We start from the raw sequence: 20,986 nt of genomic DNA on the forward strand, positions 1-20,986 counted from the left end.
GCTGCAAAAAAATAGCACTCAAATATAAATTTCCTTAGCAAGGCAATTTCCTTCTATAGAAGGGTGTGGCTCACAGATGGAACAATGGCAAGTACACACCTGGACAAGGAGGGGAAGGGGTGCTTATGGCTGGCGGAGTTCCCCCCCTACTGCTATGTCATTCCCCTGTAGGCTAGGGTTAGACCGCACAGTCTAGTCGAATTTCCATTGGCTGTTTTAAAGGGAGTAGGGGTACCAGCGGGTGTGTCGGGTGGGTAGTTTGGTGGAAAGGACAGTTATGGGCAGGTCAGAGCAGGTAATCAGGGGTCAAAGCAGGTGACCAGAGCAGGTGACTGGAGAAGGTGACTGGGATGAGTCATAACAGAGTAGGGGCCTGGGGGAACAGTTGTGAATTACTGATTAGAACTGGTGGAAAAGGTTGTTTACTGAAACTGCAAGGAAGTTAAACTTTAAAATAGACAAAGAATAAGAGAGATGAACATACTGACATTCTGCTTCTTTGAAGAGAAACTGGGGTTCACTATATCTAACATGTGACCTTTGCAAAATTAACTTAACTCCCTGACTTATCCTCCCTCAGTTGCCCTATCAGTAAAGCGGGAGTGACAATAACTGTCTTTCTCTCTCAAAGGGTGGTTATGGGGACTAAATGGGTCCAAATCATCTGAGGCTTTCTAAGGCTTCCAAAACACAGACCACATGCAAACCGACAAAAACTCACTCCTGGGGGTAAGGCGGAGGTGTCAACCTAAAATAGAGTTTATTATTTAAGCATAAAGTGTGAGGATGGACCACCCAGAAACACCAACTCCAAAGGAATGGATTTGGCATTCTAAAGTAGGGAAGTTAAGGTTTCATTTATACAGGCAGAAACAGGAGTTTTGAGCAGGATAACAGTATTCCCACAACGTTGGCACAGACATACAGGAATTTGATTGGTTATTGGCTTCTTTATGGGAAGGGTACATTGAACATTGTTTACAGAGGGTGTCATAATCATGGGTGTTATGTCTCTGGTCTAAGCAAAGCAGGGTAACAAAGGGAAGAAGTTTCTAATCTATAACAAGGCTCATTACTTAGCAAGGCAGGAACATTTGTCCCTGAAGCGGTTTAATTCTCCCTAGACATCGTTCAATAAAAATAAGGAAGCGAGTTAATTATAAGGTGGGAATAGAAGTTGTAAGCATACGTGACTGAGATTACAGTCACATCTCTTTCAAGGCTAAAAGTGTTTTTTTGGGGGTGTTCCAACAGCTTTTCAATTTTATTTTCACAGGGGCATCAGTATTTTTGAGGCGTCCCTAGATGGGTTCAATGTGCAGGCAAGTTTGCAGACCAACGGATTAAAGTGCTCCAAGAGCTGGTAGGATCTTCCCGCAGATGCTTCTGGGATCACCGCGCCCCCAGACCTCAAGCACCCCGGATTCTACACCTCTGCTCATTGCGCCACCGCTGCCCCTCCACCCCCGCGCCCAGCCCAGAAGCCCAAGCCCGTGCCCGTGCACGCTGGGATTTGTAGTCCCTTTGACTCTCCGGCCTCGTCCTCTTTTCCCTTTGGTTTAGGCAGACGCCACGCCCCGTAGCTCCACCAGTCACCGCGGCGCCGTGGCCGTCTAAACCCGGAGCTGCGGCGCCAGCAGCAATCACAGCAGCGCGGACGGCGGGGTGGCTGGTGTGAGGCTGCGCGCCGCCGCGAGTTCTCACGGTCCCGCCGCCGCCACCACCGCGGGTCACTCGCCGCCGCCGCCGCCGCCACCACTGCCACCACGGTCGCCTGCCGCAGGTAACCGCGAGCCCCCGCACAGGACCGGGTCGGTCCCCACGCCCGAGGCCAGGGCCTCCCGACTGCTCTCTGAGGCTCTGGACCTCAGGGCTGGGATTTTCATTTTTCCCATCCTATTCTGAGTAATCAGTTTTCTCAGCCTGGGAGGGGGAATTTCGGGAAACGGTGGATCCCGAGGGAAGGGAAACCCTGCGGCCTTTCTGCCTGGTGGGGCCGATGGGGGTGGAGGGCTCTCTTTTCTCATGCATGTTGTGGCTGGAAGGGCGCAGTGCTCTGGAGGGGGAAACTGAGGCGCGGGAGGAGACGGAATTTGCTAAGATCCCGTAGCCAAGGACCCCAACAGGGACTGGTGTTTGGCTCCAGACTTTGCAACCTAGGAACAGTTCAGACCTTTGATGCTTTTAATGTGGAGGATTGCACCCGTGGGAAAGGGCTATTAAGGACGACAACAAAAACCCCCAGGCTTATGAAGACATCTGTTTAGAGAAGTCAGGGAAGCTCTGGTTCTGGGAGGTTTGAGCTGGTGAGAGTTTCAGGACCACCCACATCAACCTTGGAAGTGAAAGTTAACCGGTTTCTTCTCTCGTCCCTGTTAGATTTGAGGTTATACCTACGTGTAGTGTTCTATGCCAAGCATCGTAGTATCTGAGAGCTGGAAGAAGAAACTTTGCGTCACGTGCCTTGTTTTATAGATGAAAAGGAGTGGCCAGGGTAGGTGACTAGCCCTATGGTATGTGGTGAAGGGAGTAGCCCAGCTTTCTTTTTTATGGGACTGCATGGCAAACATTCATTGAGCCTTACTAAGCTTTTTGAGCAGAGACTACTTGATAAAGGGGGTAGACAATCTCTAGTGAACAGTTCCAGTGTTAAAGGGCTGGAGTATACAGGTGTGTACAGGGGCAGCATCTAACCCTGACTTGTGGGAGAGGTTGGGACTTCGCAGAGATGGGGAGACTTGAGTGGTAGTTTTGTTTGTTTTGTTTTTGAGAGGGAGTCTTGTGTCTCCCAGGCTGGAGTGCGGTGGTGCGATCTTGGCTTACTGCATCCTCCACCTCCCCAGTACAAGTGATTCCCCTGTCTCAGCCTCCTGAGTTGTGGGATTACAGGCACCTGCCACCGTGCCCGGATAATTTTTGTATTTTTAGTAGAGAAGAGGTTTCACTATGTTGGCCAGGATGGTCTCGATCTCTTGATCTCAGGTGATCCACCTGCCTCAGCCTCCCAAAGTGCTGGGATTACAGACATGAGCCACCTCACCTGGCCTTGGAGTTTGAGGGATGGGCAGGACCTAGTGAGATGAAGGAAGAGAAGAGTGTTTCATCTGGGAAAACAGCATGATGAAGGTAGAGAAAGAGCAAGCAATGCTTTTGCACTGGAGTCGTGGAGTCTGGTGCAGTAAGGGATTTCATGTGGGCAGTGGATTTTATGAGTGTGAGAATAGAGAGGTACATCTTGCAGGGCCTCCTGTGCTGCCGTGAGAGATTTGGATGTTATGCTGAATGTCCAGGAAGCCACATTTACTGTAGATCTGTATAGTGTTGGAGAGAGGCCACAAAGGATAGGGAGGTCATCGCAATAATCCCCGGAAGAATTACAAGGGTTTTAAAGATAGTTGCAGTGGTTAGGGGGGTGGGGGAGGAGAAAATATTTGAGAGCTCTGAGGAGGTAGAATACACCATACCCAGCATTAGTCAGTAATTTTGTATTTTTAGTAGAGAAAGGGTTTCTCCATAATGGTCAGGCTGGTCTCGAGCTCCTGACCTCAGGTATCCACCCACCTCGGCCTCCCAAAGTGCTGGGATTACAGGTGTGAGTCACTGTGCCCTGCCTGGAGTCTCTCTCTCATCCACCCCGGTTGGAGCAAGGACCTTCTGTGTTATCTTCTCCCTACACGTGGTTAGCAGACAGCACGCATGCTCTAACAGCGCCCCTGGGAGATCTTTTCACTCTTGGCACATCACAATCTGCCTTAGGTTCTTTTTAAAGGCTTCACAGTATCCCAGCATGAGGCTGTACCGTAGATGATCCAGGTAGACATTTGTGTCGCTTCCAGTGCTTTGCCCTAATGGATGGGCTGGTGCCCTCACCTCCATCATTTTTTCCCCTTTTACAAATGACACTTCCCATTCTTACTGGGACTCCCACCCCCTCCTGCCTTATTTTTTCTCCATCACTCTCTTCATTATCTGACAACCTATGTGTTTAAATCTTCTGTCTCTTCTCTCTAAAATTCCACCTCCACCAAGAGTTTTGTCTGTTTGGTTCACTGTTCAGTGCCTGGGAGCAGCCAGTAGGTGCTCGGTCCACATGTGTTGGATGGATTCGGGGTGTGGGTGGATGAAGGAGAGAGTAGGTAAGAGGAGGGAGGTTAAAGGAGAGGAGGTAGGTGATGGTGATGATGATGCCTCTGTGAAATGGGGCCTGTGTAGTGGGGACCGTGGAGAGCCATAGCCCAAAACAGCAGAGTCACAAAGAGCTTGTAGTTTAGCAGGGATCGTTCACTTTTTCACTGGTTTTCACTTTGATAAGCCAGGAATCATAGGGATGCTGCCAGATTATTTGTGACTTTGTTTTGATGCTTTGACTTTGTCAAAAATCATGCAATAAATGCCCATAGGAAATTAGCATGTAAGGTAGCTGCTTTGAGGCACATTCATTGCCAAGGGTAATGGAATGATTATTTTACTCTCATTTCTCATCTTCACCCCAGGCCTTTACATGTTTCCCAAAATAGTGTTATTGTATGTGGTTTTTCAAAGTAGCATTTTCTGTTGAGCCATATACTCTGAGGCTTTTAACATAGCATCATAGTTGGCGTTTTAAGTAAAATCTCGATGCCACAAACGAAATAGCACTTGAAAATATGTCCTCTCTGGCCAGGTGCAGTGGCTCACGCCTGTAATCCTAGCACTTTGGGAGGCCAAGGTGGGTGGATCACCTGAGGTCAGGAGTTCAAGACCAGCCTGGCCATCATGGTGAAACCCCAATTAAAAAAAAAAAGAAAAGAAAATATGTCCTCTCAGCAAGGTGGTTTACTTCTTTCTTCTTCTTCTTCTTCTTTTTTTTTTTTTTTTTTTGAGACTTGTCTCACTCTGTGGCCTGTGGAGTGCACAGTGCAGTGGCATGATCTGGGTTTATTGTAACCTCCGCCTCCCGGGTTCAAGCGATTCTCCTGCTTCAGCCTCCCGAGTACTGAGACTACAGGTGCATGCCATCATGCCCAGCTTTTTTTTTTTTTTTTGGGAGAGATGTGGTTTTACCATGTTGGCCAGGATGGTCTCAATCTCCTGACCTCGTGATCCGCCCACCTCAGCCTCCCAAAGTGTTGGGATTACAGGCATGAGCCACTGCGCCCTGTGGCAGTTTACTTCTATAGAAGGGTGTAGGGCTCACAGATGGAGCAATGATGGCCACCGCACACTAGGACAAAGGGGAAGGGGTACTTATGCCTAATAGGGGTCATCCCTGCTGGTGTGTCCCCTATCGGCTAGGGTTAGACCGCACAAACTAGACTTATCCCGATTGGCTATTTTAAAAAGAGCAGGGGTCTGAGCTGGAGTGGCGGGGTGGGTGTTTTAGCAGGAAGGATGGTAACGGGCTTGTCAGAGCTGATAGCCAAGGGTGATCAGGTGACTGGGATGAGTTGGTTGGAGCCAAGGGGGAGGGAGAGCAGATGCGAACTACTGTGAACCGGTGGAGAAGCTTGTTTACTGGAATTACAAGGAAGTTAAACTTTAAAATAGAGATTTAAAGAATAAGAGAGTGGAACATACTGACATACTGATTCTTTGAAGAGAAACTTGGGGTTCACTGTAACATCGGGGAATTACGACTGTGTTTATAAGAAAAAAGAATGATGGAGCAGGAGCATCGCCAAGTAGTGACTATGAAAATGTCATTTTCTCTATCAGTAGGGCACTTTTCCTCACTGAAGAGTAACTCACTAGTGGATTAGAAGAACGCAGGATTAACTCGGTTTTGTAAAAATCACCAAGTGGTGCTTTTCTGGTGCCTGCCGTGTGTTTGCTGATTTAGGTGGATAAGAAGGTGTTGTTTGTGCTGTTGTTCACAGTCAGGTCAACCATTTGTTTCTGGCATTTTATTTATTCATTTTTCCCCTAAATATGAGGGGGTAGAAGTCACATACCAATGCCCCCAGAGGAATGAGCCTCTTTGGGACTGTGTCATATGAACGAAACTCAGAATAAACAGGTATGCAAACTAGGGAGCCCATTTATTGCTGATGAAAGATGACAGTAACAGACAAGCCATTCCTGCCATGTGGTCTGGGAGTATATTCTTACTCCCTTGGTTGGGGTCAGCAACCTATGGCCAAACAAACCACCTATTTTATAGATAAAGTTTTATTGGAACATACCCATGTTCATTTGTTTATCTATCGTCTCTGGCTGTAACCAGCTCATAGGTTAGTAATTCATCACTTGCAGAGTCCAATTGACAAGAGTGAGATCTGGTACAAAGAAAGTGATTTATTTCCAAAGAGCTTAGGGGAAGAAGCACAGGCATCCCACCTTTAAATGTCCTGCTTTGCTTTTGGAGCAGAAAGCAGGCATTTTTATTTATTTATTTATTTATTTATTTATTTTTTTTTTTTTTTGAGACGGAGTTTCGCTCTTGTTACCCAGGCTGGAGTGCAATGGCGCGATCTCGGCTCACCGCAACCTCCGCCTCCTGGCTTCAGGCAATTCTCCTGCCTCAGCCTCCTGAGTAGCTGGGATTACAGGCACACGCCACCATGCCCAGCTGATTTTTTGTAGTTTTAGTAGAGACGGGGTTTCCCCATGTTGACCGGGATGGTCTCGATCTCTTGACCTCGTGATCCACCCGCCTCGGCCTCCCAAAGTGCTGGGATTACAGGCTTGAGCCACCGCGCCCGGCCCTAAAGCAGGCATTTTTAAAAGGTAGGGGAAGAAGTAAGCAAGGTGGGGGTCTGTATGTTAGCTTGGGGTCTTATCTACTGCGCTGTCTGTCCGTTGAGCTGGTGACTGCTGGCATCTTTATGGGCAGAACTAGGCCAAAAACTCCCCAGGTGGGAGGGCCTAGCAGGCGTGCTTTTTGACTATCACCTATCGAGGCCCTCCTGGCCGGTGAGAGTTCTATATTGGGCATGCTTCAGTCTGTAAATCAACTGTGAACTTTTAAGGGGTTAGGTGAACTTTCCCTGTAGGGAGTGTCTGGTGAAGAAGGGGTGGGTCAAAGGCTGTATTTGTGTTTTTAAGGGGCTGAGTAGGAAGTGGGGAACCAGGGGAATGATAAGAGGAGAGACAAAAATAATTAAACCGTCTCTTAGAAAAATGTGAGTACTTGGTCACATGGATACTTTCAGGATACAGTGGCAGCGCTGCAAGTTGTGAGAGAGATGGCCTGGCTTGTGAAACCAAAAATATTTGCTTTCTGGTCGTTTACAGAAAAAGTTAGCTGACCCCTACCCTAGGGGAAGGCTTCCCAGGGAGGCTGCTGGGTGAGCTCCGGGAAGGTGAGAATTGTTGGTTGGAACACCTTGGTAGTCACTGTCACAGCTCTCTTGTGGGGTCACGGAAGAGCTTGGAGGACATGGCTGTTTTTGCTCCTTGACCCTCTCTTGCCTGTACTCACTGTTGCTTCTTTACACCTTTGTATAATCGCACCTTATATTGGTTCCTTACCTTCCAGCTGCCAGGGGTGCTTGAACCAGAGTGACTCCATCTTGAACAAAGGCTGGGGAAAATTTGGCGAAGACCTGCTGGGCTGCATTCCCAGGAGGTCAGGCATTCTTAGTCACAAGATATTTACCGTTAAGGGAACAGGTTGATGTTTACCAAACAGACCCAGGAAAGGTCCTGGTGTCCCAATATCTTAAGAACAGAAGCATTTTTAGTTTAATAATAAGCTTTCTTTCCTCTTTCTTTTTCTTTCTTAAGAACAAAAGCATAGGTGGGGCGTGGTGGCTCACGCCTGTAATCCAAGCACTTTGGAGGTCAAGGCGGGTGGATCACCTGAGGTCACCTGAGGTCGGGTGTTCAAGACCAGCCTGACCAACATGGTGAAACCCCGTCTATTTAAAAAAAAAAAAAAGCATTTTTAGTTTAATAATCTTGCTTTCTTCTTTCTTTCTTTCTTAAGAACAAAAGCATTTTTAGTTTAATAATAAGCTTGCTTTCTTCTTTCTTTCTTCTCTTCTTTTCTTTCCTCTGGCATGATCTTGGCTCACTGCAGCCTCTGCCTCCTAAGTTCAAGCGATTCTCGTGCCTCAGCCTGTTGAGTACCTGGGATTATAGGCCTGTGCCACCATGCCCAGCTACATTTTGTATTTTTAGTAGAGTTTGGGTTTTATCATGTTGCCCAAAGTAGTCTCAAACTCCTGACCTCAAGTGATCTGCCTTCCTCTGCCTCCCAAAGTGCTGAGATTACAGGTGTCAGTCACCGCGCCTGGGCGTAAGTTTTACCTTAAAGATAATAACATAGATTCTTGTGAAAGGCAGCAGTTCTACAAAGATTAACCATCTTGTCACAAGCCCTTGTAGTAGGCACATCTCCTTCTGATTTTGTTTTGCTTTGTTGTCTTATGTCTAAACACGCATTGCACCTGAGGTGGACAGGGTTCTGCTTCTGGGGACACCCTATTCTGTCTATGGAGTAACCTGTTCTTTCATTCCTTCGCTTTCTTAGTAAGCTTGCTTGCACATTATTCTGTGGACTTGCCCCAAATTCCTTCTTGCATGAGGTCTAAGATCCCTCTGTTGAGGTCTGGACCAGGGCCCCTTTCTGGAAACACAGCCCCACAGTGAGCCCTTGTCAGGTCGGGTGGACGTGTGGGGAGCCTCCTCAGGTCACATTAACAGACCCTTGGTTCTAGTCCTGGGGGCCCTCAGCACTCCACTGACCTGTCTGTTATGTGCCATACTAGCCCCAACTCCAAGAAAAAAAAAAACCTGAAAAAACAAATCTATTGGCATCTCACTGTGGTTACCCGTTGCCAGTCCATGAGCCTTGCAGTGGAGTTAAAGAAACCTGAAGTTTCAGGCTTTCAGATTAAGAATTAAGTTCTTGTTAGGAGACAGCCCTGGGGGATGGAGCAGTGCAGTCTGCTGAGCAGGGTGCTAGGTTGAGGACTGGTGGACCAGAGCCTGGGGGGTTTCATGCAGTTCTGCCACATCAAAGGTAGTCTGAGGCTAGCAGCATAGTATCACCTGACACTTATTGGAAATGCAGTCTCATGACCGGGCGCAGTGGCTCACGCCTGTAATCCCAGCACGCCTGTAATCCCAGCACTTTGGGAGGCCGAGGCAGGTGGATCACGAGGTCAGGAGTTCGTGACCAGCCTGGGCAACGTGGTGAAACCCCTCTCTACCAAAAATACAAAAATTAGCCAGGCATGGTGGTGGGCACTTGTAATCCCAACTACTCGGAAGGCTGAGGCAGGAGAATCACTTGAACCTGGGAGGCAGGGGTTATGGTGAGTGGAGATTGTCCCACTGCACTCCAGCTTGGCAACAGAGCAACATTCTGCGCCCCTCCCCCCCAACAGCAAAAAAAAGAAATGCAGTCTCAGGCCCTGCCCCAGGCTTACTGAATCAGAATCTGCCTCCTAGATCCCCAGGTGTCCTAGGTGAATGTTCCAGTTGGAGAATTACTGGCCCAAGACACTTTTCAAGAGACTCAGGGCATCCTATTTACTTACTGGAGAAACTCCATCGCTTTGAGGGCTAGACTCAGAGTGTCGAGGATGGTTTCTTCAGCTTACAGGTGCATCACCCCTCTTCTGGGTGCCTCTTCCACGAGGACACAAGGCTTTGTCCCTGTCCCTGTTGAGTTCCTAGCACCCAGCACCTTGTCTGGCAAAGTAGGTGTTGCGGAGACTCTGGCTGAGCGGCGAGTGAATGAATGAATGAGCACCACTAGCCCTGCAGGTGGCATTGGGACAGAAGTCAGCCTTACACACCCGCTCTGAGTCCCCACATCTCAGTAACTATATTTTTCTTATCGCAGAGCCACAGGCTTGGTGCTGTTTTCCGTTTGTACTTTAACAATGTATTTAAGGTTTTGGCATTGAAGCATAAAATAGGGCATGTACTTCAGTAATAATAAAGTCTTATTTATTTATTTATTTTTTGAGATGGAGTCTTGCTCTGTTGCCCAGACTGGAATGTAGTGGCACGGTCTCGGCTCACTGCAACACTGCAACCTCCGCCTCCCAAACTCAAGCGATTCTCCTGCCTCAGCCTCCCGAGTAGCCAGGATTACAGGCTCCTGCCACCATGCCTGGCTAATTTTTGTGTTTTTAATAGAGACAGGGTTTCGCGATGTTGGCCAGGCTGATCTCAAACTCCTGACCTCAAGTGATCTGTCCGCCTCAGCCTCCCAAAGTGCTGGGATTATAGGTGTGAGCCACCATGCCCAGGCTCAATAATAATAAAGTCTGGAGATGCAGACCCATGTAGCAGAAAGAGTGCTGGACCAGCCATTCAGAAGGCATGGTCCCAGCCCTGGCCAAAGCTGCCAGTCCATGGATATTAGGCAGACCATTGCTCTCAGACCTCAACCTCTCCTGTTTGTAAAACAACAATGAAAGTGTTTACGCTGCATGTTGCACAGAGCATATGTCCATGTGTGATACAAAGACAACATGAATTAATGTTTGACCATAGCTTATCCACATAGTTCACCTTATAAATTGCCCATCAATGTTTTTATTAAACTGTACTGAATTTTTTTTTTTTTTTTTGAGACGGAGTTTCACTCATGTTACCCAGGCTGGAGTGCAATGGCGCGATCTCGGCTCACCGCAACCTCCGCCTCCTGGGTTCAGGCAATTTTCCTGCCTCAGCCTCCTGAGTAGCTGGGATTATAGGCACGCGCCACCATGCCCAGCTAATTTTTTGTATTTTTAGTAGAGACGGGGTTTCACCGTGCTGACCAGGATGGTCTCGATCTCTTGACCTCGTGATCCACCCGCCTCGGCCTCCCAAAGTGCTGGGATTACAGGCTTGAGCCACCGCGCCCGGCCTTAAACTGTACTGAATTTTTAGAAACTTAATTGTTAAGTATCACACATTAATTGTATTAAAAAGAGACAAAAATGAGGAAGAAAATCACCCTTGATCCTGCCTACCACCCAGCAATAACTACTGTTAAAATTTTATGTCTGTCTTCCACATTTTTCTGTGCAGTTTATTCTATTTATTTTATTTTTAAAATTTATTTTATATATATATATATATATATATATATATATATATATATATTTTTTTTTTTTGAAACAGAGTCTCACTCTGTCACCTGGGCTGGAGTGCAGTGGCATGATCTCGGCCCACTGCAACCTCCACCTCCTGGGTTCAGGCGATTATCCTACCTCAGCCACCCTAGTAGCTGGGACTATAGATGTGTGCCACCACGCCCAGCTAATTTTGAATTTTTAGTAGAGACAGGGTTTTGCCATGTTGGGCAATCTGATCTTAAACTCCTGACCTCAGGTAATCCGCCTGCCTCGGCCTCCCAAAGTACTGGGATTACAGACGTAAGCCACCGCGCCTGGCCTACAGTTTATTTCACATGTATGTTCTTTTCTTATAAATAGTTCATAGTATGTGGTAGATATTTTTCCAACAGTGAATTTTGTTGATGAATTTTATCTGCTGTATTTTGAGTTGTGTCAAAAACTTTTAAAAAACTTTATCCAGAGACCTTTCTGGATATTCTTCGGTTTTATGCGTGTGACTTAGACTTGTAGTGAAGGTCCGTGGGTATGGACAGCCCCTTCTCCAAGTGGAGGACGGAGCAATCCTCTCTACCTTCACTGTTATCCTCAGCTTACTGTGTCTGGTGGTTAAATGGCCTTATCTTTCTGACCCATTTACTGTGATCTTTTCTAGGGGCTGACAACGTTGATCTGTTCTTGTTTCTTTTTACTTGACTCTGCCTTTCCCTTCTCAGGTTTCTGCACGGTGCAGAATGGCTTGGAAAGTAGCTGTATTCCTCAGCGTGGCCCTGGGCATTGGTGCTCTTCCCATAGATGATCCTGAAGATGGAGGCAAGCACTGGGTGGTGATCGTGGCTGGTTCAAATGGCTGGTATAATTATAGGCACCAGGTAAGAAAATGACTAATCTCTTTCTTTATGACACTGGCATTCTGAAAACAACTCCAGACATTGTTAATATTAAATAGAAAAGACTTGAAAAGCCATTGATGGACCTGTTAGGCTGGCTATAACATAGGTGTGTTGGTGAGGATGTGGAGAAATTAGCACCCTCGTATATTGCTAGGAGGATTATAAGGTGCTATAGCCATTTTGGAAAACAGTTTGGCAGTTCCTCAGAAGTTTGCATTGCATCTTAGCCTGATGCAAGCTTTCTGAACCTTCGCACTATTGATAGTTGGGAACCAGGTCATTCTTGGTTGTTGGGGGCTGTCTTGTGCATTTGAGGTTTAGCAACTTCCATGACACCCACACATTGGGTGATAGTGGCATCTCCTGCTCCACTGCAATAACTCAGAATGTCTCCAGACATTGCCCAGTGTTCCCAGGCAGCCAGATCACTCAGGTTGAGACCCACTTAGTTAAACATCTTCCTTTTAGAGGTAGGGAAACTGAGGCCTAGAGAGTGGAAATGACTTGCTCAAGGCCACATGGCAAGTAGGGACCAGACAGGACTCAGCTCAGGGCTCTGATGAAAGGATCCCCAGCCTCTCTGCCCTGCTGTATTGTTCACAGTAGCCAAAAGGTAGAAGCAGCCCAGATGTCCATCAGAGGCTGAATGGATTACACAATGTGGTCTATTTGTAGAAGAAGAGATTATTTGACCATAAGAAAGAAGTGCTCACACATGCTTCAACATGGGTGAACCTTACAAACATGCTAAGAAGCTAGTCACAAAGACTGCATATTTTATGATTCAATTTAAATGAAAGTTCAAATTTGGGAAATCTATAGAGATAGAAAGTAGGTTAGTAGTTGCCAAGGGCTGAGTGAAGGAGAGACTGGGGAGTGACTGCTGATGGATATGGAGTCTCTTTTTGCAGGAATGAGAATGCTCTAGAAGTAGTGGTGATGAGTATACAACTTGGTGAACATACTGGATACCACTGAATTGTCTGTTTTAGAAGACTGGTCTTTTTTTTTTTTTTTTTTTTTTTGAGACGAAGTTTAGCTCTTGTTGCCCAGGCTGGAGTGTAATGGTAAGATCTCAGCTCACCACAACCTCCACCTCCTGTGTTCAAGAGATTCTCCAGCCTCAGCCTCCCAAGTACCTGGGAGTACAGGCATGCACCACCATGCCCAGCTAATTTTGTATTTTTAGTAGAGATAGGGTTTCTCTATGTTGGTCAGGCTGGTCTCAAACTCCTGACCTCAGTTGACCTGCCTGCCTTGGCCTCCCAAAGTGCTGGGATCACAGGCATGAGCTACTGCGCCTGGCCCAGAAGACTGGCTTTTATGGTGTGTGAACTTTATCTCAATAAAGCTGTTACTTTTTAAAAAAGTTATTTAATCTTGTCAGTCTCTGAAATGAATGCTTAGACTTGCAGTATCTAAATGCTGGGCTGTCTTCTAAGAACACTTTATACAAAGTCCTTTGACCCCTGCAGTGGGGTGATGTGCAGTTGGTCCAGTTCTTACTCCTTTACGAACTACTGGACCGAGGCATAGGCAAGGTCAGCAGTTTGCCCACGCAGTACAGCTCACAAGTCCAGTTTTCAAACCCAGGCCAACTGGCTCTGGAGCAGCTGTGTCTGGTAGGAGAGCCATGGTAAATCTTCTAGTAGTCACATTTAGCCACATTTAGAAAGTGAAATTAACTTTAATATTTTAATAATTTTCTTTTCTTTTTTTTTTTTTTTGAGATGGAGTCTCACTCTGTCACCCAGGCCTGGCATGATCTGGGCTCACTGCAACTTCCTCCTCCCTATTTCAAGTGCCTCAGCTCCCGAGTAGCTGGGATTACAGGTACACACCACCACATCCAGCTTTTTGTTTTTTTTTGTTTTTTTTTTTTTTGAGATGGAGTTTCGCTCTTGTTACCCAGGCTGGAGTGCAATGGCGCGATCTCGGCTCACCGCAACCTCCGCCTCCTGGGTTCAGGCAATTCTCCTGCCTCAGCCTCCTGAGTCGCTGGGATTACAGGCACACGCCACCATGCCCAGCTGAATTTTTTTTGTATTTTTAGTAGAGACGGGGTTTCACCATGTTGACCAGGATGGTCTCGATCTCTTGACCTCGTGATCCACCCGCCTCGGCCTCCCAAAGTGCTGGGATTACAGGCGTGAGCCACCGCGCCCGGCATAGCTTTTTGTATTTTTAGCAGAGACAGGGTTTCACCATGTTGGCCAGGCTGGTCTCGAACTCCTGACCTCAGGTGATCTGCCCCCGTTGGCCTCCCAGAGTGGTGGGATTACAGGTGTGAGCCACCGTGCCTGGCCCCCTAGGCAGATTTTTAAACTTAACATTTTCCTAGAGGTTTACATTTTCCTTGGATTAACACAACATTCATTTACCACAAGTCTCTGTTTAGGGAAGAGTGGCTCACTAGGTACAAGTTAAACATTGTCAAGTGCTTTCCTATGCATTATGCTTGTTAATTAAGCCTTGCTTTGTCTTGACCAAATTGATTTCTCAGTCTTCCATTTTGGGCTGGGATTAAGTGTGATTTGGGGGATGGGGGTCGTGGTGATGTGGGCAGGACATTCTGCATCCTGTGTCCTGAGCATGGGGTGAGCAAGGAGGGCCCCTTTGGAAGTCATGGAATCAGAATGGAGTCTGGGGCAATCAGGGAGAGCTGGAAGAGCGGGATGGGGGGCAAGGGGAGGGTTGCGTGGGTGACGAGGAGAAGGGAGCAGCCAAGCATGAGTGCCAGAGAGGTGACAGAGTCAGACCTGGGGGAGGGGCTGGCAAGATGGCCCAGGATAGGCAGGGGTGCAGGTACCTGGGAAGTGTGGTACAATCCCAGAATGAGCCAAAAAAAAAAAAAGCTGGGCAGATGGAAGTGGCCCAGGAGCAGACGTGACTGGAAATGGTACCTGGCTCGTTGCTGCTGAGCACATGTGAGTCAGGTGCTGTTCAGGGTGCTGGCGATGCAAGTCACTTCCCCTGCTCTGCAGTGCTGACGTTCTGGTGGAAGAAGGCTCCCCTTGACTAAGTGCTTCCTATGTGCAGGGCTCAGGTCCAAGCACTGGGCGTGTATTATCTCAATCCTCAGACAACCCAAGAGGATAGGTCCTATTCGATCTCCATTGTTAGATTTGGAGGTGGGGCTGGGACACAGAAAGGCTGGATAACTTATCTAAGGTCACACAGCTAGTAAGGAGTGGAGGTGAGATTTGAACCCAGGCAGTCCGTGCCCCACAGCCCATGCTCATAATCACTACTCTAGTCATGTGACTTGGGTTTCTTGGCATTATTTTATCTTTTAAAATAGTTTCCTTTTTTGTATTAAAAATTTAACGCGTAAAGTTTATCATAGAAAACTTACACAGCCAAAGGAAGCAGGTCATTTGTAATCAGTCATGTGCCATATGACAGGTTCGTCCAGTGACAGCCCACACACACGACAGTGATCCCATAGATTATAGTAGCATACTTTTACTGTACTTTTCCTATGTCTAGATACACAAATACTTGCTGTTGTATTCCAGTTGTCTACAGTATTCATGAGGGTAACATGCAGTAGAGGTTTATGGCCTAGGATGACCACCTGAGCATGACAGCCAGCATTACCACCTGAGCCCCGCCTCCTGTCAGTCATCGGTGGCTTTAGATTCTAACAGGAGCGTGAACCCTATTGTAAACTCCATATATGAGGAATCTAGGTTGCGCACTCCTTGTGAGACTCTAATGCCCAATTATCTAGTTTCACCCTGAAACCATCACCCCTCACCCCCGTGTATGGAAAAATTGTCTTCCACAAAACCAGTTGCTGGTGCCAAAAAGGTTGGGGACTGCTGGGCGAGGCCATCTAGGGTTGGGTAAATACACTCTGTGATGTTCACAGAACGGCAGTCTCACCTTGTGAAGCATCTCTCAGAATGCATCCTTGTCTTTGAGCAGTCACGACTGCTACTCAGAATCAATGTTGCTGACATTGCATTCTGAAAATGGCAAACACAGCAGAATTTTTCTGGGCAGTAAAGCAGACTTGGCCCATTGGTCCATTTAGTTTAACATTTTTCACTTGAGGCCCATGGTTTGCAAGCGGCATAGGGGAGGATTGTGGAGAATAGGGAGTCAGGGCCCTCCAGTCAGGAGCCCCCCAGCCTTTTAGGGCAGGTGCACAAATACCTGAACTGGAGGCTGAGAATGAGCAGTTCCTACAGGAGCTCCAGGTGCTGGGTTTGGGTCCAGGAGTAGGTGAGCTCCATCAGGAGAGGGATGGGAATGCAGCTTCGTGGAGGAGAGGCTTGGGGTGGGTTTGAAAGGTAATGTTATCTCTGCAGAAGCTCTTTCTGTGTGGAGGGAAGAGCATCAGCTGGGAATATAAAAATCACAGTGAGGGGCGTGGCCAGCACATCGGGTGCCTTCAAGTGCACATACCAGAGCCTTCCCTGGTGGTTTGAATCTGAGGGAGTGTGGAGACTCTAGATGTGGCTTATTAAGCAGTTTAGCCTTGCTATCTCAAACCCAGGTCCTTTTCATCTTTTTTTTTTTTTTTTTGGAGGCAGAATCTCACTCTTACCCAGGCTGGAGTGCAGTGGTGTGATCTTGGCCCATTGCAACCTCCGCCTCCCAGGTTCAATCAATTTTCATGTGTCTGCCCCTTGAGTAGCTGGGATTACAGGAGCTCACCACCATGCCCAGCTAATTTTTGTATTTTTAGTAGAGACAGGGTTTTGCCCTGTTGCCCAGGCTGGTCTTGAACTCCTGGCCTCAAGCAGTCCACTCACCTTGAAGAGGGAGACCCAGGCATCTCAGACCAACTTCCCCTTTTCATTCCTAAGACTGGAAACTTCCCCTTTTCATTCCTAAGACTGGAAACTTCCCCTTTTCATTCCTAAGACTGTAAACTTCTCCTTTTCATTCCTAAGACTGTAAAGAGAAACCCTTTTCATATGTAATTCCTAAGACTGTAAACTGAAATCCTTTTCATATGTAATTTCTAAGACTGAAAACCGAAACCCTTTTCATATGTAATTCCTGAGACTGTAAACAGAGACGCTTTTCGTATGTTAAGTTATAAACCTAAGATTCTTCCACATGTAACATCTAAAGTATAAGCCTATATAAAGACGGAACCTTCCTTTGTTAGGAGAGCTTGGCTGTTAGGCAACTATGCCACCTTGCTCCCGGCCGAATAAACTCCTTCCTCCTGTATTCGGTGTCCAAGAGATCTGTTTCCCCGCAGCCGCTCCTGCTACAACCTCAGCTCCCAAAGTGCTGGGATTACAGGCATGAGCCTCCTTGCCTGGCCCCTTTTTATCTTTCTACTCTGTTATCATGGTTTTGATGAACCGTCCTCAAATACACTCTCCTCATAGTCCCAAAATGGCTGCAGCAGCTCCAGGTGTCACATTCAAACAAAACCTTGAAGAAGAAAAAGAGGCCATCTGTGTGTCTTGTCTGTTTGGCTTGCCCTTTATCAGAATGCGCATCTTTTCCTGGAGCTGTGGATGGACTTTGTCCCATGTCTGCCTGGCCAGAATTGTGTCACATGCTCATGTTCAAGTCAGTCAGTCCCTGGTGAGGGGAAAGGGATTTCCAGTTCTCACTCAGGGACACTCCTGACCACTTGGAGCTGGGTAGGTCATCTGAGCAAAGGCAGGGCCTGGGTGGAAAGGAAAGTGGCCACAGGGCATGCAAGGACAGCACATGGCCCAGGTAGAGAGGGACGAGAAAGCAAGGGAGAAAGAGACCAGTAAGCTAGGGTGAGGGCATGGTGAGGCGTGTTAGGAGGAGAAGGACCAGTCAGGAACTCCCCCTTTCTTCCCCTTTCATAGAACCTCTCCCTTAGAACTAGATAAAGGGTTGGACAGGCCCTATGTCACATGACAAGAGCAGGGAGCTCCTCACTCTGTGTGCTCCTGGCAAGCCCCTTTTCTGTCCCCACACTCAGAGCCTCCCATTGCTGTCTAGCTCAAGACTGGAGCCTGCAATCTTTTTTTCCTATAAAGGGCCAGATAGTAAATATTTGAGGTTTTGTGGGCCAAGGGGCAAAATCGAGACCGGCGGGGCTGAAGGCAAGGCCGCCTGGGCAGACTGCAGCAATGGAGGCGAGACGGAGTGGCCGGGGGTGCAGGCAGGAGGTGGTGGTGACTCACAGTCTGCTCTTCTGACAAGCTCTTTATTTATTTATTAAAAAAAAAATTTTTTTTTGAGACGGAGTCTCACTCTTGTTGCCCAGCCTGGAGTGCAGTGATATGATCTCGACTCACTGTAATCTCCACCTCCTGGGTTCAAGTGATTCTCCTGCCTCAGCCTCCTGAATAGCTGGGCTTACAGGTGCCCACCACCATGCCCGGCTAATTTTTTTTTTTTTTTAGTAGAGACGAGGTTTCACCGTGTTGGCCAGGCTGGTCTTGAACTCCTGACCTCAGGATCCATCCACCTTGGCCTTCCAAAGTGCTGGGATTACAGGTGTGAGCCACCATGTCCGGACAAACAAGCTCTTAATTTATGGTGCTTTGAGGTTAATCCATGTCATTGCACAGTGTCACTTTTATATTTAAAAAAGAAATCTGTGGCTAAGCATGGTAGCTCGTGCCTGTAATCAATCCCATTACTTTGGGAGGCCAAGGTGGGCGGATCACCTGAGGTCAGGAGTTTGAGACCAGCCTGGCCAACATGGAGAAACCCCATCTCTACTAAAAATAAAAAAACTAGCTGGGCATAGTGGTGGGTGCCTGTAATCCCAGCTACTCAGGAGGCTGAGGCAGGAGAATTGCTTGAACCTGGGAGGTGGAGGTTGCAATGAGCCGAGTTTGTGCCACTGCACTCCAGCCTGGGCAACAGAGCAAGACTCTTATCTCCAAAAAGAAAAAAAAGAAAGAAAGAAATCTGCTTTTATTGTTATTTCTTTTAGCAACAGGGTCTTACTTTGTCACTCAGGCTGGAACACAGTGGTGTGATCATAGCTCACTGCAGCCTCGAACTCCTGGGCTCAAGGGATCCTCCGGCCTCAACCTCCAAATACCTGGGACTACAGGCACGCCACCATGCCCAGCTAGTTAAAAAATTTTTTTTATAGAGATGATGTCTTGCTCTTTCCCAGGCTGGTCTCGAACTCCTGGGCTCAAGCGATCCTCTTTCTTCAGCCTCCCAAAGTGCTGAGATTACAGACCCCTGTCTGGCCTGAAATCTGCTTTTAAAGAGGGCATGGTGGGAAGGGATTAGGCGGGAGGACAGAGGGGACCGTGCAGGGGAATCCCGAGCATATGGGATGTGGGCTTGGGCTGATTTGTGCCACAGGGCCATGCTTGTAAGTACCAGAGGCAGCATAGAAGCTTAGAAAGAGTGTGGCTCTAGATGTGCACAGACCTGGGTGTAATTCCTGCCTTCCAATTACGTGCTGTATACATTTGAACAAATTACATTGTCAGATTCTTTCTCTGGGGTTGGCGGTGGGCTCAGCAAGGCACCCTGCAAAACCCCAGCCTAGTTGCTCAGCTGTGTGTCAGGAAGTGATTGTATATGTGTACTTGGCAGCTGAGCAGCGCTGGCTAGAGAGCGGACCCTTCATGACAACTGTGACACGCATGGGGCATGCCAATTGTATTTAGACCTTGTTCGGCTTGTCTTTATTTAGCTTACAGCTGGCTAAGCTAGAGGCAGTGCAAGCAGACAGTGTGGGGACAGTGGCCCTATTGGTAAATCACAGGAGTCATTAGGAAGACCAGTGGAACTCCCAGCACAAGCTATGAAACCAGCCAAGTCACAGTCTCTGTTCATCATTCAGAGGGCTCTGCGTGTGTTTCCTAGAAGCCATGCACAATACCCTCCTCTTGAATATTACCTCATATGGCTTTTCTGGGCTTAAATGGGGAAAATACAGTATAGGTCACATGAGTTTAAGGGAAGTCAAACAAGGAGTCAGTAACACCATTTTCAAATTGTTTGAATTGATTGAATCTCACTTGTATCTCTTTTGAGTGCCAGTAAATATTTGACTTAAACGAAGAACCCCACTGAGTTAACAAAGGTAGAGGCAACCAAGTATGTCCAAGGCCCAGAAGAGAGTCACAGCCTGATGGGGGGTGGGGGTCGGGAGGGTCAATCAGTGTGGAAGAAGGGGCACAAGGCATGGTTGGGGTCAGCCATGGCCCTTCCGGAGCTTGCCCCCATCTGTAAGATGAGGATGAAAGCACCTACCTCTCAAGGATGCTGGGGGTCCCAGACAGTACAGGAGTAACAACACAAGGTACTCTGAACCCGCCCCTGCAGAAAATATGTAACTTTATTGAGGCCTAGTTTAAGACCTATTATCTTAATTTACCCATTTTAATTATTTAACTCAATGTTTTAGTAAATTTACCAAGTTGTGCAAACATCACTATAAATCAGTTTGAGGATATTTCCATCATCCCAGTAAGATCCTTTGGGCAGGCTGGGCACGGGGGGCTCACACCTTTAATCCCAGCAATTTGGGAGGCTAAGGCAGGTGGATCATTTGAGGCCAGGAGTTTGAGACCACCCTGGCCAACATGGCGAAACCTGGTTTCTACTAAAATGCAAAAATCAGCTGGATGTGATGGCACACACCTGTAATCCCAGCTACTAAGAAGACTGAGGCTCAAGAATTGCTTGAGTGAGCCCTGGAGGCAGAGGCTGCAGTGAGCCGTAATCATGCCACTGCACTCCAGCCTGGGCAACAGAGCAAGACTCTGACTTAAAAAATATATATATATTTTGGGCATATTTGCAGATCCCACCTCTAGCCCCAGGTAGCTACTAATCATCTACTTTCTATCTCTATAGGTTTGTTTTTTCTGGACACTTCCTATCAATGGAGCTAAACACTGTGTGGTCTTTTGTGTCTGGCTTCTCTTAGTGTCTTGTTTTTGCAGTTTGTTCACGTTGTAACATGCATCAGTGCTTCACTTCTTTTTATTCCCAAATACGGGTTTATAATTTTATGAAAGTTAACCACTGAAGCCCATTTCTCCTTTGAGTCATCTTGTAATTTCCAGCTTTCTCCCTGCTAAAGAAATGAAGATATTTAGTGTTGGGGGTCTCCGGCCCCTCAACTTCCTGTGGAACCCAGCAGTTCTGTTGACCCCCGCT

The 20,986-nt window shown here is 47.4% G+C and overlaps 1 protein-coding gene across 1 annotated transcript in view; it reads left to right on the forward strand.

Annotated features, from left to right (window-relative positions):
* The first annotated feature begins 1,621 nt into the window (after window positions 1–1,621).
* LGMN (legumain) overlaps window positions 1,622–20,986 on the forward strand; it is a 39,715-nt gene continuing 20,350 nt past the window's right edge. The window contains exons 1-2 of the mRNA XM_032287592.1: window positions 1,622–1,783; window positions 11,717–11,872. Coding sequence (XP_032143483.1) covers window positions 11,735–11,872 — 138 coding nt within the window. The 5' untranslated portion in view covers window positions 1,622–1,783; window positions 11,717–11,734. The remainder of the gene's footprint in view (window positions 1,784–11,716; window positions 11,873–20,986) is intronic.

The sequence above is a fragment of the Sapajus apella genome, unplaced genomic scaffold (assembly GCF_009761245.1).
Source record: "Sapajus apella isolate SASKATOON/1434 unplaced genomic scaffold, GSC_monkey_1.0 scaffold20, whole genome shotgun sequence".
NCBI classification, from domain to species: Eukaryota; Metazoa; Chordata; class Mammalia; order Primates; family Cebidae; genus Sapajus; species Sapajus apella.